Below are 12513 nucleotides of genomic sequence, written 5' to 3' on the forward strand. Positions count from 1 at the left end.
AGGTAGCACTAGGCTATAAGGTTGAAATGTATTTAAACCGATGTAATTGTATAGGTGTTTTTGGTCTTATATTAAACATTTACATGCACAAATATTTAGGCGTTCATTCTGTCCCATAACTCTTTCAATACCTAGAGGGAGAGAATATGTTTGGTTGAAGAAAGAATAGGCAGATTAACCCCCAACAGGTTGGGGCAGGCGAGCATATGTGGAAATAATACAGCCTGGAAACATTCTGGCAAACAACACCCAACAAGGAGCAGCTGGTGGAGATCAGGCAGCAGGTCTGGGCTGATTGTAGATCAGCCACAGGTGTGCAGGGCAGGGCAGTGTACTGAGGACTCCTGGTGGACAGGTGAGGGATGAGCGAACAACACAAAGAAAGACAGACAGAGATTGAAAGAGGTATGTGAATCACTGTTCTATTTTTAGTCTCAAGAAACCAACAGAGAAGTTATCAGACTGTTTTTCCGATTCATGTGAGAGTTGAAAGCAGTGCTGCCCAGTTGTGGGGTTATTGTCAATCTGTTCCTCTGAGTTGAAGCAGAAGTAAAAGGTCTGCAGTGAAGCGGGAAGAGTGATCGACTCTGAACCTCCAGGACAAGTTTTCTTTGATGTATCAGGCTATGTCTGTGCAAAAAAAACAGGTGAAGACAGTTTTAGTTTCCTGGAAGTGGTCTGCAAAATGAATGAAAGTGACTTGTATTTGAAGCATGACGGCTGAACAAACACAGGCGCGGTCTTATAAAAAGTTCAAAGCCGCTTTATAGTTTTTACTTCACAAGTCACGCAAACCAGAGGAGATCAGTTCATATCCATACAAAGTTTTCTGCAGTTTTCTGCCGTCTCACTTGAATATGATAATGTTTTAATCACATTAAGACACTGTTGGCACCAAAGAGGCCTTTAATCTTCTTTTAAATTTCCTCATCTTTGATTTTAAACACCGTGTGATGGCAGAGAAACAGATCTTAAAGGAGTTTCAGGCTCATCCGGTGTGCAGTGACTTTGAAGATTTTTCTCAGGACATTAATCCTTTGAGACAGATGCTGCCCACCCTGAGGCCTAACCCTCCATCCTAAGTGCATATAAGGCTCTAGCTTCTCTCATCGCTCGCCACTTTGGACACTGTAAACAGTAAAGCAAAGGCTGCCAATGCAAAAAAGGATATCCTCAACTAAATGGCTCCTTTTCACATTACGATTGCATAGCAAGATGTAGCATTTGTCCTGATAGAGTATGAAGCAGACCGTTCCTCTAAATGAATGCAGTGTGTGGTTGCATGTTGGATCCAGATCACAACTAATGTTACACAACCTTTTAAAGGTGTCAGTACTAATTGTGTCAACCTCATAGCTCAGATCATTAAGGAAATCTGTGTCAAGTTACTATTTTGGAAGTGGCGTATCTGTGATTACACTCAGAAGGAGGTGTTCCTGACAAAGACGATCGAGCCTTTAACACGAGTGCACACTGCTTGTGTTTAAGTTTTATAGCCTGTGTTGTGTTCACCTATATATTTACCAGGACTTGAGGAGCTTGTCGTGTATTTTATTCTTAAAAATCAAACTGCAATGCATCTTATTAGTACAGCTGTCACGTAAAGTCAGACAAACATTCCCCTGAAAACCTAAAATCCTCTCAAGTCTTCCAAACAGTGGAGGTATTCAGGTTTTCTGGGTAGTATGCTTTTAACACAACTCGGATCTGTTTATTTACACAAACCTCTCAGAGAGTGTGAGGCTATCATCTGTATTTATAAGCCCCATACTGTATTTTGACAGGCGCAGCTCTTCTCACGCAATGTGCTGTGACAAAGAAAACTCTGAAAGTGAGCTACTGCTCTGCACGCAGTCACTCACGCAGCAGGTGTTGTGAAAAAGTGTTGACTGAAGAATATGTTTTAAATATTAACGGATTAAAGAATGCCAGTATATATTTTATCAAACTGTTATTTAAAGTGTGAAGGCCTCTGCTGAGGGAGGAGGAGAAAGACTCAGCCGTAACGATTCATACATCCTCCCTGCTGGAGCCTGGGATTTGTTAGATATCAGTTACACACATCTTTGAGTTTCTATGACGTGCACAGCCATTAGGCCTTTATGGATCCCGAATCCTGGCGGAGCCGTATAAATGAACATTAAGACCAAGTATTACAGCATCTCAAGTGCTGTTCATCACTCACAATTACATTAATGGCAGATGTGGACATTATGAATGTGTAAAGCTGGCGATCTATCAGTGAGCGGTCAGATATGTGCCGAGAGCTCCTCCGTGTGAAACAACTCATCATGACAGAGAGCAGAGAAATAAGGGATCAAAATAAAATCTTTAAATTGTCCATGGTTGTGTCGGTCATTGCAAGTTAGAGAAGCCAGAATCAAAGCAGGGTGTGTCAATATAGGAAGGTAGCCTGATAGACTCAGTGTGTTGGCTTGTTTTGATTTCATTTCATTCATTTTCTACGTTTCTTGGGATTAGATATGCAAGTACTGTAACATTTTATATCAACAATGTACGGCAGAATAAGAAAGGCAGCTACTTGTAATGCAGAATATGTGACTTCAACAGTGGCCAGGGGATAAGTGGAAAGACTGTGGAGTAGCCTAGCTAAATTGATATAAAAAAAACAAAAACCAGATATTATCTAATTTCTTTTCCCCACCTTAATCCTTTCCTTTTATTGTCCTGCCTCAGATTTGTTCTTTGCTTCTCTGCCTAGAAGGCCAGCATCCTGGGGGCGTCTCCTCACTGCATGATGTGTAGACTGGTGTTTTTGCAGGGAACCATTTAATGAAACTGCCAGCTGCAGACCTGTGAGGCGTCCGTTTCTCAAACTTAGACTCTAATGTTGTCCTCTCGCTCGGCTGTGCTCCTTGCACTCCTCTTTCTGTGCTGGTTGGAGCCAGTTTGTGCTGTTCTTTGAAGGGAGTAGTACACAACATTGTATGAGAACTAAAGTTTCTTGGCAGTTTCTCGCGTGGGATCTAACAAGAATAGATTGAGGAGTTTCAGAAGAAAGTTATTTTTTTCTGGCTATTTTGAGACTTTAATCAAACCCACAAACTCTGATGCTTCAGATAGTTAACCAGCCTGAGGGAGGCCAGTTTTATTGCTTCTTTAATCAGCAGTGCTCACATCATTGTTCAAGGGTTTTCTAATGATCAGTCAGCTTTTAAAGACAATAAACTTGGATGAGCTAACACAAGGACCACAGGTGTTTGCTGAAAATGGGTTCTCTTTACATCGATGTAGATATTCTCTTTCTAATGTTATGGGATGGGATGGTCGTAGCTGGTTAGCATGCTGACTTCAGTAGATAACTGTAACACAATATGTTACAAGTAAAAGATCATAACTCTGCCTACATTCACAATAAATGTTGTGGCACATACTGACATCATGACGGTCGAGTCCAGAGAAGAAAACTTGAGACGGGAACTTTTGTTGAAAATAATTCAGTGTTTTGTCTTTTAAGTGAAGCTTTGCAAAGAAATAAAGTTATGTGGGCTGATGTATTGTGAAGTGCCCTGATTAGGATTCAGTTCCTGTTTTTTCTCCCACATTTCTGGCAAACAAAAGCACTAAATGTAATAAAGATTCAGTGGGACTTGGATCTATTTCTGCTGTGATCATTTCAGCAGCGCTCAGTGCATTTGATTTTCCTCCCATTTTGTAGCACACGAGCCTGCATTTTCCACTCCAGCTTTTCCCAGACGTGTCTTTCCCCCGTTAAATACAAATACGGTGTTTAGCATGAAGGCGATACTTTAAGGAGCTCTTTGTCCTTGGGCGTCTGCCTCTGTGAATCCTCGGCAAAGCAGAGGGAGTCCAAATCAAACAGTGGGTGGGAGAGAGAAACGGCGGTGGAAGTAAATACTCAAGAGACAAGTAGACACAGAGAGAGAAAGATAGAGACAAAAACAGCAAGGCAGTAAATCAGTGAGATAATGAATATTGTGGATAATGCGGTGGTGGGGAGGTCAGCATGGAGCAGGAGATAATTACTGAGAACAAGAAGACAAATGAGAAGATGCAGACGAGGAGGAATTACTCAAAACAATTAGATGAAAAGAATAAAGTTTGGGAGATGTCTTGAGAGGCTGCAGCTGATGGATGAAAGCCTACAGGTGTTTTTAGGATTAACTGCTTTAAAATCAGTGGAATATTTCTTTCAGCAAGTTTGTACAGCACACACACGTAATCTGCTTTCCTTCACTGATACTGTCGCTGAGGTTTTCCGTCATGTATTGAAGCCCTGCGGTCAGTCAGACGAGGACCCGTCATGTTGTCCTTTGACAGTAAGTGAATGTGAACTGACCAGCGGTGCATTTTAGATCTCAGCCCGGCCTCGTAATGTCAGAAGAGTCACTCTGTCTCGCTGGGCTGCGGGCTGAGAGGCAGCAGCAACAGGGACAGGCATAGTAAGGGTGAAAACGGTTGCCACGGCAACAGAGGATGCTGGCACTGGGTCCATTAGGCTGACACTGGATTTGATGTTGCGTTGATGGCTCACCCGGGTTATACTGAGGTCAATCTTCTTCATTTTTCTTCACTTTCATCTTATAAAGACACAGACGAAAAACAACAACAACAATGTGCCAGATTTCATCACATTGATAAGGAAGCCAACCACAAATAAACCTCTAATTTATTTGATATGGGGAAGAAATTTTAATCAGAAAGATCTTAACTGATTGTTGTTTTTTGTTTGTTATGCCGAAACAAAATAAACAAACTCTCTTTGTTTTCACGAATGAATAAACAAACTGACCTTAAAGGACAACACTCATACTGTTTTACTTTGTTTATATGTGGCGAACCCTGCCACCTCTCTAGCTTCAAACAGTGTTCTGGGACCTAATTTTCCTCTGAGAACAGCTTGTTTATTCACTTATGGAAAATAGATATTTCTGAGTTTGTATTATTACCTCATTAATATTGTAAATATTAAAACTCTGAGTTTGAATTTTCTAAAACTACATTAAACTTCACAATTTCAACTTTTCAACACTGTGAAGTATCATGTAAATAGATCATAAAGCCTGACTTTTTATTTCACATTGTAGGTCGAGCAAAGCCAGAAAATAGCCTAAAGACCAGACCAGAGCTGTCAGTGTATTCTGTGTTCACTCCGCGGGGTGTCGCTGCTGAGCTGCAGTCAGCCTGCTGCCTCCCAGTCGGAGCTGTCCACGGTGCTGAAATGGGAGCGATTCATGGACAATATTGCGTCTAAAAATGGATCCAGATGTTTGTTTGTTTAAGACTATTGCACGTCATTAATTGATTGCGTTGATTTGATTGTGTATACGTAGTGATGCTTTGTTCAAAAAGTCGGCCACTGGATCAGATTTACGCACGATCAGCCAGTGTGTGTCATGATGAGTAGTTCAGTCATTAGTGCAGTGGTGAGGAGGACTAATGAAAAACTAATTAAAACGCTAATTAATTCCCCTTGTTTCCAGTATAATACAATTTTAAACTTACTTTCATATCTAAGACACGTTAGTTGTCACTGTTTGTTTGTTTTCTTGTTTGTTTTTTTCTTAATTCAACAGAAAATAAGTCGTTTTCCAGTCTGAGTCGATAGATGGCGCTACCAGTGAAAAAAGCGAGAGAGCCACTCGCGCACTGAGGAGAGTCAGTCAGTTTCAAGGAATTCAAGGAACTCAGCAGTCCTGCGTTATTGCGCTCGGAGCTCGCTGTGTTTCCAGGACTTTTGCACACGATACGATCGTAGCTGATTAAAGGACAATTGCCCATTTTTTCCTTCTTTTTTCTTTTGTATTGCTCTCTGCAGAGTCTGAAGGAGGACTGCTGCAGGACGGGATTCCCCGCTGAAGTTGTTGACGCGCTGCTCCACACGGACAGCTGCTCATCACACGCTCAGTCGAGCCTCAGACAGGACGCTGCGAGGAAGTTATGGTTGTCAAACACACTCGCACCATGTTAAGGAGACCCGGCGCTTTCAACGTGTGTGGAAAATGATTGCAACCAGCAGCGAGCTTTTCATTATGGTGAGAAGATGTCTTCTCACTTTCAAACCGTTCAGGTAAGAGCAGACAGTAGATTGCTGTCATCATATTTCATACACTGTGATTTATTTATTTTTTTGTTCTGCATCATGAAAAAAAGGCAAAAGCACACTGTGATGTCACTGTTTAGTGGTTGTTTTCCTCAGTGGTCTGCAACTTCACAGCCTTGGCATTAACTGGAGCAACTGTCTGCCCGCTGTGCCATCATTAACATTTGCTCACACAGCTAAAAGTTCCTGCACCAGCCGCTGGAGAGGAGTGAAAGCAAACCAAGCGGGTATAAACTCATTAAAACTCCCCAAGTTTGACCAGATAGGCTGGGACGCAAGCTCAAGATACTCACTGCCATTAAGTAAGAAGTCACTGTCACTGCTTCAGCCTCCTGTGTGAATACAGAGGTCTTACTGGCAGTTTTGATATGCCAGTGAGCAGCTCTCACCCTCTTACTGTCCAGTTGGCACAGAAGGAATCATAGCCACAATACTTGTGTTTTTCACCATCACTTCATATATTGCATGTGAGTGCATTGTCAAACTCACAGGTTCTGCAGCCTCTCTGTTGTCAGTTTTCAGCCTTTGTACAAACTCAAGAAATCAAGCTGTTAAGCGTGACACTCTGTCCTCCTCCCTCCTTTCTATAAAAGGATTGTTTCCAAACATTTTCCCAGCACGACTCTTGGAGCGAGCAGACGAGACAGTTTTGAGCTAATCGGTCCAAAGCATCTGTTTTTTTCAGAAGCTTGAGAACTTGAGAAATGTTCACCGCTCTCTCTCTCCAAAATGCAGCCACTCGCCCCTAATTTGATGCTTTCAGATGTTGGCCCAGTGAGCACAGTGTGATGCAGAAAGCCCGTCTGTGTGACGGTTCATTTGATCCGACACAGTCAAGCGAGTACACAATGCTTTTCTGCGGTACAATATGAACTTTGGAGAATATGTCGACGCTCCACAAAGGACTCTGAGTGATGTCAACCCAAGTAGACTCTCACACACATGCCCCGGTTCACAATTTCCTTCTTCTTCTACTGTCTTGACCCACATCTGTCCTTTTCTCTCCTTCTCCGTCCGTCTCATGAACTTTAAACTTTGTCTTTGTCTCCTGCAGGATCTTTGTGGTGGGGATCGGCTTCTTCAGCCTCTGCTTTCTAATGACGTCTCTCGGGGGCCAGTTCTCGGCCAAGAGACCCGGAGATTCCCCCTTCACCGTGCGAGCCGAAGGTAAGCCGGCGGGTCGCATGTCATTGCTGCTCGGTCTCCTGTGACTACAGTGGTTGGTAATGAACAGGCTGGGAACATGCTGAGAGCTTGGCGGGGCTTCCTTGATTGCCACCAGCCGGCTGACAGACCTGCTCACTTTGCTCATCAGGAGTACGCCGGGGGGTGCTGTCACCCAGAGAAGCTCCCCGCTCCTCTCATCTACACCTCTATCTTTATACACCTGCTTTCATCCCTGCTCAGCGCCCACATGGCCTTTTTCTGACCCACATGAAGTCATTTTATAGTACAACTACTCGTGGCTGTTTTTTTAATGAATATTTATTGGTTATGTTGACCCTGCAGGGTTGTGTTCATGTAGGCGGATAGAGCAGACAAGAGGAAGTAGTTCACCAGTGAAGTTCCTCTTGTAAGGTCAGGTCATGCACAAATAAGTTATTGCAAACATGAATTACTGTGACAGGAAGATTTAAATATAAAATCTGCATCTGATTCTCTGTGACGGCTCTGACTGCACAGTCAGTCATGATTTGCTGATTAAAAGGTCTCCCTGACAACCAGCTGATTGGATCTGCTTAAAAGTAGTTGTCAATCTGATCTCCAAAAGTCCAAATGGCCGCTCTAATGAAGCAGTACTCAGTAACATTGACCTTGCCCTGGCAGAGATCAACAAATCAAAACCACGGCAGAAACACAATCCAAACTATCGCAGAGACTCCATCCCTGAGAGAAAGCTCTTATCTTTCTCAGCACGTCCTCTGTGTTTGCGCTCTGTGCTTCTGCATATAAACCACTACAGCACTAGCCATTTGGGAGAGTCAGTGTTAGCTCTTGGACTATTGTCTCTCACCTTTTTTATCTCTGCCTGGCACAGTGTTGACACTGCGTGTCATCCTCTTTGAAGGGTACCAGCTGGCATGGAGAGAAGCAGTGTTGCCATCTATCACAACCCGTCCAAGGACAACAGTTGTTTATAGTTTGTATTTGTATAATGTTACACTGATCTCCATTTATTTATAATTCAAATGAGGCACGAACAGTATGCGCTCGGTGCCATGAGAGTACTCAAAGGGACAGTTCAACCCAAAATCAAAAATGCATATTTTGATAGTGTTATATTTGCATCTAGATTGGAGAGTTTTGGAAATATCATCTGTTGAAATTTTCTCTCCAAATAATGAAACTAGATTGCACACAGCTTGTGGTCCCAAATAACAAAATGCAAAATAGTAGATGCCTGCCTTCCTTCTGCAAAGGGATATGGTTGATGGGTGTAGTTTGGTAGAAAGAAAACAGTTCCTCTGCAACACTGCTCACAACAAGTAGGCTTGCAATGGTAGTCGGTGGTACCGGTGTTGCACAATGTTTGGGCATATACCGATTACATTACGTGCCCAACGCCCCACCGTCATTTTGCTTTTTAAAAAATCAGTACTTAGTTGGACCGACAAGACAATGGCAGAGGATCTGTGGTCAAAGTGGGGAAAAAAAGTGCCTATTTGGCAGTTTTTCTGATGTAAACCCAACACTAACAAGGAACCTGATAACATTAATGAGGGAATAGGAGTTGGTTACCTCACTGAGAAGTTGGAGGTGTGCAACCTGTCGCTGGTAGCTCTTCATCAAGTTGCTCTTCTTCTTGTTCTACTCCTCCCGCAAACTGCGTGTGGCCCAGTGTTATTGGTAACATCGTTGTTATCATGAGCGTATTAGTCTGTGCCAACATTTCATCACCGCGGCAACCCTAAACAAGGTTTGTGGATTATCTTGAAATCAAGTTATGAATTCTGGAAAGAGACATTGCTGTTGAGTCTCTCAAATTTAGTTATTTATTTATTTTTTTGGTTCTTTGAGACCTTGAGTCAAGTGCCATCTACAGTAGTTCCATTGTATCTGAGAGAAGACAGTCATCTCTACAGAAAATATGGATAAATTAGATTTTTGGGTGAACTGTGCCTTTTAAGGGTCCCTCTATTTAAGCTTTACGTATGTATAGAAAATAGCAAAAACAACAACATGATTGGCGGAGATACATGTGACATCACTTTGCTGTTGTTTCAGAACCATGGACAGCACTGGTTGTTGGGTGCAGGGATTTTGAAACAGAAACTGTATTTTGTTGTCGTTGCTCTGAAGTCTTTCTGAGGCTGTTGTATTGTTAAATCAATGAATAAAGAAATTGCCCCCTTCCAACTTTGAACAGCCCCATCAGTCACTTCATCCTGTTGCCGGGCCTGCAACAGTCATCATTACATCCAGTTGAATTATGCAGTCAATCTTCAGGCCAGTAAGTGAGCAGCATTTCCCCTTGTGGTTGTTTGTTGTGTGAGTTGTAAAGATACTCGAATGGCTCTACACGGTTATTCAAAGCTTTAATAGCTTTAACATCACCTCGTTGTTATAGCACCTCCTCGGGAAAATGGGTATAATTTTGAAAGTGTAGTAACGCAGGTGTCATCTTGTGAGACCATTTCAAGGATTTCACGCATGTATGAGTAGTTTATGCAGAACTGGTTCGGATGTGGGAGAGAGAACGGGCAGAGGGTGGTGGGGTGGGGGTGAGGATGGGGAAGACAGGAGAGCTGTCTGATTAATTAACCACTCATAGGCTGCAGTCAAGGGAAGGCATCTGGCCTCTAGCTCATTAAACACTGCCTCGACGCTAACCAGGAAGAGTCTATGCAAATTCTCTCTGCCCGTGATGTGTACGTGTGTTTGTGCATGTTTGGGAGTGAGGATTAGTGACACGGGGAGTTAGTGTAATATGAATGAACAGGGATGGAGTGTTCAGCGGACCTTGGTGACACCAACTGTACACACCCATCCAGCCTCTGCTACTGCATACGCATGAACCTGCACACATGTTGTCAGTCTGGATGCCAACATGTGTGTGACATGCAGGAAATGTCAGAGAAGCAGCAGGGGGGCACCTTCACATCCACAGTATTTTGTCTCTGAAAGGGTAAACAAAATGTCCAGGCTGATGCTGAGAGGAGCAGCTCGTCTATTGCTCGTCTTGTGAATAGCAACAATTGCCTGAAGAGCAAGAGGTGCGAGAAAAATATGTAATTATAGTCTTGCTACCTTCTGTTACTCTCTGCCTCTCTGCCTCCTTCTTAAATGCTTCTCTGCAGCTCTGTCTCTTAAAGATATTTTCTAAGATGCACCGCGACTTTTACCTCCCTTTCAGGTTTCCGAAGGCTGTATTTCTGCAGAATTATAGATTTTTTTTATACTGTGTATAAAATTACAGTGAATAAAAGTGTTGCACTCCCTGACACGCCGAGTTGCAGTAGGATACTAAGCTATATCCAGATTTAAAATGCATGCATTTCCTTCATTATGTCCCCTTTTTGAAGGTACAGGAAACTAATGATGTGGAAAGTAAGTGAGGGAGGTGGGGGGACTCCCCGAGTGGGAAGCATGAAAGACGGAGGCATTTGATCCTAGATATCTTAAAGGCTCCAGAGGTGTACTGTAGCTCCATAATAAGCTCTTTGAAGACCACCTTCACAGTGTGTCCTTTCACTACTGAGGTCCTTAATGCAGCTTTGCCACAAAGGGAGAAATAGGCCTAGGACACTTTCATGTTTTAACGGGGTCGAGCACAACTAAATGGTTCAGATGTTAATGTGTTCTCCGGTCCTACCTGCAAGCTCCATTACCAGAGATTTTTTTTCGAACTCCATCATCGAAGTGATGGAAAAATATATTTTGCTGCAGGCAAACAGAGTAGAAGGCAAATGATTGCTTCTTTACCCATTTGAACACACACATTTTTATTTTTATTCATGTTTATCATGCTGCAACTCAATCCCCAGAATACATTTTGGCAATAAACATTTCTTCTTTATGTTGCCACTTTACGTCTCTTCAAGTTCAATATTCGATTTCTTTACTGTCGTCACAGCACTGTGCTTAAGGTTTGGTTAGGTTTCGGCACAAAGACAACTTGGTTAGGGTCAGGAAAAGATCATGCTTTGGCTAGAAATATCCAGTTTTGTCTCAACAAACACAGCTGGAAAATGTCTTGAGGTCTCGTACAAAGTATCCAGTGGTTTCAGGCTTACAAATGATGAAATGCTGTCCTGAAACAATGGTCTCTGGCTTTGCAACCTCCTTGCTTAGCTGTAATCCCACGTCCCCTCCAACTCCTGATATGAAAGTCAGTCAAAAAACATCTAATGTGACCGTGATGATGGTTTGTTAATAGGGTATTGTAGAAATGTCAATAAGTATGACACATAGTTGGCAGAAATATAAACTACAAACATTTTATTCTGGTGACTTGGCCACATGCTGAAAGCACATCGCCACAAAAATGTGTTAAAACTCTGGAAGAATAATAACCGCTTTCATTTTGGTGGCTGGTCTACTGAACCTGATTAAATGTAAAAGCAAACTTGCCTCTCCCAGTTTAAACCCATCACTAAGCAGAGCAGCAGGTGTGCAGGGAGCATCGTGTTCAGTATCCTGTTCACTGCCATCCTTTCACAGACTGACGGAACTTTTTTATTTCATGCTTCAGCAGCCTCGGCTATACGCGGTGCATGACAATGAGTCTTAACTGACGTCTCTCCTGGTGAGGGTGTGGCATTCGCAGGTCTATCAAAGCATTGTGTTCAGTGCTGGGTTTGAAATACGAACTGGGGTTAGTGATCTGCTGCAGTGGAAGCGATCCCCCTCCAGCGTCTGTAGATGTTATGAATAGAATAAACTGACCTTTGCCTACTGACGGCACTTCACCGGTAGTTCAGAATATCTGAACCTCCTGATGACAAAAGAGGTGTGAATAAGAAAGCGCTGCTTGTTGTTCACTCTGTCACAAGCTCCCTGTCACCTGGTGGAAAAAGACCAGTGATTTTCCCTCAGATTGCGAGGCAGGTACGACAACAGGGGCTGTACTGAATCTGATTGTTGTTTCAGCCAAGACAGGTAATGACACTCGCTGGGATTCAACTGCTAACATGTTTTCTGTGTCTCAGATTGCTGTGTTGTTTACAGATTTGTGGATAAAAGATGCTTTTGACGGGAGTTTAAGACAGAGGCTGCTCTCTTGCTCTTTTTGTTACTGATTTGCATCACAATAGACCCATTACAGACAGAGACTGTTGTCACCACTGCTCATATTAGGCCCCTGTGTTGGTTTAATTATGTGTGTAGACATACTGGCATTAGACCCATTACTACTAAAAAGTAGTATAAAGCATTTTGTGGCTCCAGTGGAAGCTGCATGTAATCTGATGAATTGCATCCAGTTGTGT

General features: G+C 42.8%; 1 protein-coding gene across 1 annotated transcript in view; it reads left to right on the forward strand.

Moving 5' to 3' along the window:
- Window positions 1-317: 317 nt before the first annotated feature.
- Window positions 318-12513, forward strand: part of LOC141018954 (alpha-1,6-mannosylglycoprotein 6-beta-N-acetylglucosaminyltransferase B-like) — a 68625-nt gene continuing 56429 nt past the window's right edge. The window contains exons 1-3 of the mRNA XM_073493708.1: window positions 318-405; window positions 5801-6052; window positions 7140-7252. Of these exons, the coding sequence (XP_073349809.1) occupies window positions 5985-6052; window positions 7140-7252 (181 nt within the window). The 5' untranslated portion in view covers window positions 318-405; window positions 5801-5984. The remainder of the gene's footprint in view (window positions 406-5800; window positions 6053-7139; window positions 7253-12513) is intronic.

Source organism: Pagrus major, chromosome 23, assembly GCF_040436345.1.
Source record: "Pagrus major chromosome 23, Pma_NU_1.0".
Lineage (NCBI taxonomy): Eukaryota > Metazoa > Chordata > Actinopteri > Spariformes > Sparidae > Pagrus > Pagrus major.